Source organism: Aplysia californica, unplaced genomic scaffold (assembly GCF_000002075.1).
Source record: "Aplysia californica isolate F4 #8 unplaced genomic scaffold, AplCal3.0 scaffold00551, whole genome shotgun sequence".
NCBI lineage: Eukaryota > Metazoa > Mollusca > Gastropoda > Aplysiida > Aplysiidae > Aplysia > Aplysia californica.
The window spans coordinates 442,605-447,976 of record NW_004797821.1 but is presented as its reverse complement, the minus strand read 5'-3'; the positions used below and the strand labels follow the sequence as shown (position 1 = coordinate 447,976).

Genomic DNA, 5,372 nt, shown 5'->3' with positions numbered 1-5,372 from the left:
CACACACTCTCACACACACACACGGACAGACACACACCTCAGCATCGCCCCGGAACATGGAGGAGAGCGCGTTGACATTGCGGAGATCTTCCTCCAGCTGGGAGATGAGTCCCTTCTGCTCCTGCAGGGTCTGCGCAGCCTCCTGGTAGTCCTCCTGCAGCTTCCGGACCTGGTCTGGGGAGGTCAAGGTCACCGGCAGAGGTCAGAGGTTAGAGGTCAAAGGTTAACGGTTACATGTCTTCCTTTTAAGAATCTAGGTGTTTTTTTGTTTGTTTGTTTTAGTAGAGGTTTTATGGCGCTCACAACTGCATACGGTCATATGAGCGCCAAGGGATGGATGTCAACAGAGAAGTCCGTACAGGGAATCAGGCTTACTCTGCTCACCTCTCTAGCTTCAACAGCCCAAAGTCTGCTTCGACTATCATGACACCCCGGAAATAGCAGGTCACAAGAGTGTGACAAACATATAAAAGAAGTAGAGGAAAATGACGATAGTATAAGTAAGGATTAGGAAAGAAAAAGCAGCAGTTCCCCGTTGTAGTTCAGGCGCAGTTATGAGCATGACATTGTTGGATGAGCCCATTTACAATTCTACTGTGCATAAGACCGAAAAATGTCCCCCCTTTTGGGAAAGGCCTAAAGACACTTCAGTCAGGGGCTCCGCAGGTGTTCTAACACCCGCCCTATCGACACAATAATTTACATCATTAACGTTCCTTATTTGTTTGATCAGAAAGACGATGACTGTCCTTTTGTGCATGAAAAAAGCAATACAGATAGACGGAAACAAGACAGGATTTATGAAATATTGGTGTTTTTACGCCGCCACCGACACAGTTTAGAATAAAATTAAATGTTCTTGTTTGTTGGAGTACGAAGTACGAAGTACGAAGTACGAAAGAGAATCACCAACGCAGTGGGACAATATGAAGATCTACTGACCACAGTGAAGAGACGAAAACTAAAATGGTATGGGCATGTCACAAGATCAACAGGACTTGCCAAAACAACCCTGCAAGGAACCGTACAAGGAAAGAGAAAGAGAGGAAGGCAGAGAAGGAGATGGGAGGACAACATTACAGTGTGGACAGGACAGACGATGGGTGACAATCTGAGGAGAGCAGAGGACAAAAATAGATGGCGAGAGCTGGTTTTCCAATGCAGTGGTGCCCCAACGGTTGCCGCAACCACGGGATCGAAGAGGAAGAAGAAGAAAGACGGGCTGGGTCGAACAAACAAACAAACAAACAGACAAACAAAAAGGGGGATAGAAAGAGAGGAAAGAAGAAAAGAAAAGAAGTATGTTCTACCAGTGGTTCCATTAAACGAACGCAGGTTAGCGGTAGATGCCGTCTATTGCGGTTAGAAATAAGAGCCGTTCACATATAGAGGTTAAAGTTCAGTATCCCATGCTATAGACAGTGAACGATCTTGTCAGTTTGATAGTGTTTGAGCGCGTGAAATCCGCAGTAGCTTGCACTGTATGCTTCCGCGGAAGCTGAGAATGTTTCTGAGTGTTGTCAGAGGGTCTGCTGGGGTAATAATAGTTGTAAAGCGCATAGAGCATGCTCTTGAGCATGGATATGCGCTATATAAATGCAATTATTGTTACTATCAACACTTTTTACGAGTTATGGATTTATAATTTGTAGAAATAAAAGAAGTTAGTGCCCCCCCCCTTCCAAAATATAACAAAAATAAAAATCGACACAATAAGATCATTTATGAGGTTGGTCCTTTTTATTTTCAATTTTAGTAAGGTGTTTTTGAAAATTTACTATATTTTTGGGTAAGAATTCTATGGCACTTGCAACATTAGGTGATATAAGATTTGTTACTAAAGAGTAACATTTTACTAACATACACAGAAAAGCAGGAGAAGATGTTCTTGGAGACTTTAGCAAAAAAACACCAAAAAAACGAAAACAAAAAACCGTCAACAAAGCGAGGTGTGTTGACTTTCTAAAAGGATTATTACACGAATCAGTTCAAACTGACAGTTGCCTGAATATTTGAGGTATACATGGTGCAATCTTGGAAAAATTACTTTATTTTTTGTGTTCTTCGAAATTCAGTTGGGAAATAAGTCACCTCGGAGTCATTATTTTATTAATTTTATTACGGTGGTCCGAATTTGATACCATTTTTACAATAGGATGTAGGCCTACTATTCGATGTCACAAAGTACTATATCTGGCGAACAGGATTAATGCTACAGCAAATCCTACAAACAGCTCTCTCGAAAAAGTTATGAAACCACTCTAGATTTGTGGACAGATGCTTTGTTGTGGAGGAAGATTACCCCCAGATCCCAGAATATCGGGTCAGTATTTGTATATTTATTTATTTATTTATTTATTTATTTATTTATTTATTTTTTGCGAATGGCTGGCCTTAAGTATTACTTGTCTGTTGTATCCACCTTTGACAATGGCGTCAAATGGAATTGGCCAACACAAAACTATGCCTGTATTGTCAAAGAACACAATTTGCATGACTTTACGATGATTTCTCTGCGTTTTCTTTGACAATAAATTTAAAAGCACAATTTTGTGTTGGCCAGATCATGTAAACAACAACTGAATAGCTCTCGGCAAAAATCACACACTGTGCTACGAAGGATACATACTATGTGAGACAGCGTGGTGGAATCAGGCTCTCGTCAATTTGTGGGCATATTGAGTTATTGATATCATCTTAAAGCTTATTCATTTGTCTTGCTTTCAATGAAAAAATTAGCCATCCATCTTCATCGAAGTGGGGATATTTTGGGTTGAAGGAGGTGAGGGTCACCTGATTTAAGAGGTAAAATTAGCCAGAAAATGGCCGCCCAAGCTTGGTAAATTCCAAAGCTGGAGAGTCCATGGACACCGTAAATTTATATTTTTGTGCCTTTAATCAACGTTTTCGGTGAAATCCTCAAAGGAATGTGTTTATAAATGGACATAAAATGTGTTGAGCCAAAAAACAAAAATTTGATAAAAACCGCTAAGCAGGGAGAAAACTGCTGTTTTCTTCGATTTCATTATTTTGACGAGAGCCTGATTCCACCACGCTGCCTCACATAAGTGCCATCTCATTGCAACCCGTTTGGGCATGAAACAGCTGATTCCTTAGCAAAAGAAATATATTCCTTTAGATATGAACGAATTTTTTTTTTTATTCCTCCTCAGTTTTTTTTAGCGCCATTATCATAGTTTTACTCTAGGACACGTGCTGAGCATTTTTGACAGGTCTTAAGTCAGGTCCAAATAGTACGGTTACTGCAACTTTTCGCACCGAGATTATAAAAACTTTCTTATACGCCATCATAAAATTTCCGAGTTCTGAGTGAAATGTTTTGAAGTTACAGAGTGAATGGTACTATGGAACACGAGTACTGTGATAATAGTGCTATTAGAAATTCGGGGCGCAATATATGTCAAATATTTCCTAAACTGTCGAACATAGACCTCCATCTTTTGCACACTGACTTGTATCAAAGTGTCTTAACAGATCAGTAGGTTTGTAAACACCTGTTAGCTGTATTCTAGAAAATTCCACAATAGATACTAATTTCAATTTTAAAAGTCCAAGTGGGTGGTTTCTGAAAGGTGGGGTTTTTTGTTTTGCTTTGTTTGTTTTTTTTTTTTTGTTTTACTAATCACAACATTATGCTTATTGAAAGCATGTTTTTGTGGACTTTTGTGCAAAAAAAGTGTTCTCTACCAAATACATTTCTTATAACTAGTTTTGCCACAAAAAGTGTCATTGGTGAGCTGAGACGCAGACCGCATGATGCAAAAGGTGTGGGAAAATCGGGAAGAGCTGAGAACAATCCCATTTTTCGTGCGACTAAGATTTATAGTATTTAATATAAATTTATTGCAGAAAGGTTGGTTATTTTTATACCAAATATGGGGTTGCTTTTGCATTACACTTCCGGTGAAATAAATCCTTATATTTCACATGCGAAATATAATAATCATAAATTACTCCGCACACTATATTCGCCGTCTAACCTTCTGTAAGCTAAATATAGACCCAATTCACAATATTCCTAGAATCTTAGAACGTGCAATGTTATGGCGGCTGCTCTTTGCATTTTGTAACCAAACAAAAATCGCATAAAAGCGCGCTCACTATAGGCGCTCAAACGAAGTGCCAAACTGCAGTTCCCCTATATAGTTGCGAATACGCTAACCTCTTTGCTTTACCCTTATTAATAATTTATTTATTTTGTTCCATATTAAGTTAAATCGTGCGCGCCATTGTGAACCGGGATTGGCCTACGTCAGAGTGCGGTGTAGTTTGTTTTGACTTTTGACAGCGGAGTTTAAAATCAAAATTATCTCTATTCTAACGACAACATGTCATACAAATATGCTGTTTTATTTATTTTTCAACTTTTGAATCGTACGTTTTAGGTTTGCTTTGTTTCTATGCTTACGTTATTATTTTGTTTGGGGTTTATTTCGCAGAGGGAAACATACAGATAGCACATCTTGTAAATTAGCGTGGTTAAAAACAAAGAAAACAAAATCCAGATTGTTTTCCAATCCTCTGTCTGACTCCGACGGGCATGGGAATTTATTGTTATTTGTGATACTCTTGAATGGATCCTCTTGTCCACTTGACTGGTCATTTGAACTTTGTTGGTTTGGATCTGTTCCGCCAGCTGACGTGAGTATGGTATAAACAAAAATGTTACACTCGTTGTGGTGGTTGACTCTGATTTGTCCTACTTGTGAAATTGTCAGTTGTACTCATTTGTTTAAACTCGTGACTACAATTTGGCATTTCACTCGTAGGATTAAATTGATTAAATCATGATCTACTGCCACCATCATCATCATTGCATTTCTCATCCTGCACCAGGGTATAGGCCATGGACAAACACTTTCCACCTTTCTCTATCCTGGGCTAGCCTCTTGTCTTCCCACTTTTCTGTACACCGATTTCTGTAATTCTTCTCCAGGTTCCGCTTGGTCTTCCCCTTGATCTCTTAGTCTTACCCTGTGGATTCCAATCCAAAACTTTTTGGGTTATGCAGCTGCCTGACTTTCTGAGAGTATGTCCAATCCATCGCCACCGACTTCTTCCTACCTCACCTCTGACTGGGATCTGTCTTGTTTTCCTTAACACTTCCTCGTTGGTGACCCTGTCTGGTCTGTCCATCTGATCCTCGGTAACTTTCTTAGACACTTGTTCAAGAAAACCTGGATCCTCTTTATGCAAGTCTGTGATGCGTTCCATGTCTCACATCCATACAACAGGACTGACTTAACATTTGAATTGAAAATCCTCAGCTTTGCTCGAAGTGAGATATATCTCTCTGGTCTTCCAAATCCTATCTAAAGAAATGAAAGCAGCCTTTGCTTTTCCAATGCGGT

At 39.4% G+C, this 5,372-nt stretch overlaps 1 protein-coding gene across 1 annotated transcript in view; it reads right to left on the bottom strand.

Annotated features, from left to right (window-relative positions):
• Positions 1–268, bottom strand: part of LOC106012890 (protein CASP) — a gene marked incomplete in the record, with an annotated part of 15,300 nt that extends 15,032 nt beyond the window's left edge. Inside the window, 1 exon segment of the mRNA XM_013087152.2 lies at positions 37–268. Coding sequence (XP_012942606.1) covers positions 37–58 — 22 coding nt within the window.
• Between the last annotated feature and the right edge of the window lie 5,104 nt (positions 269–5,372).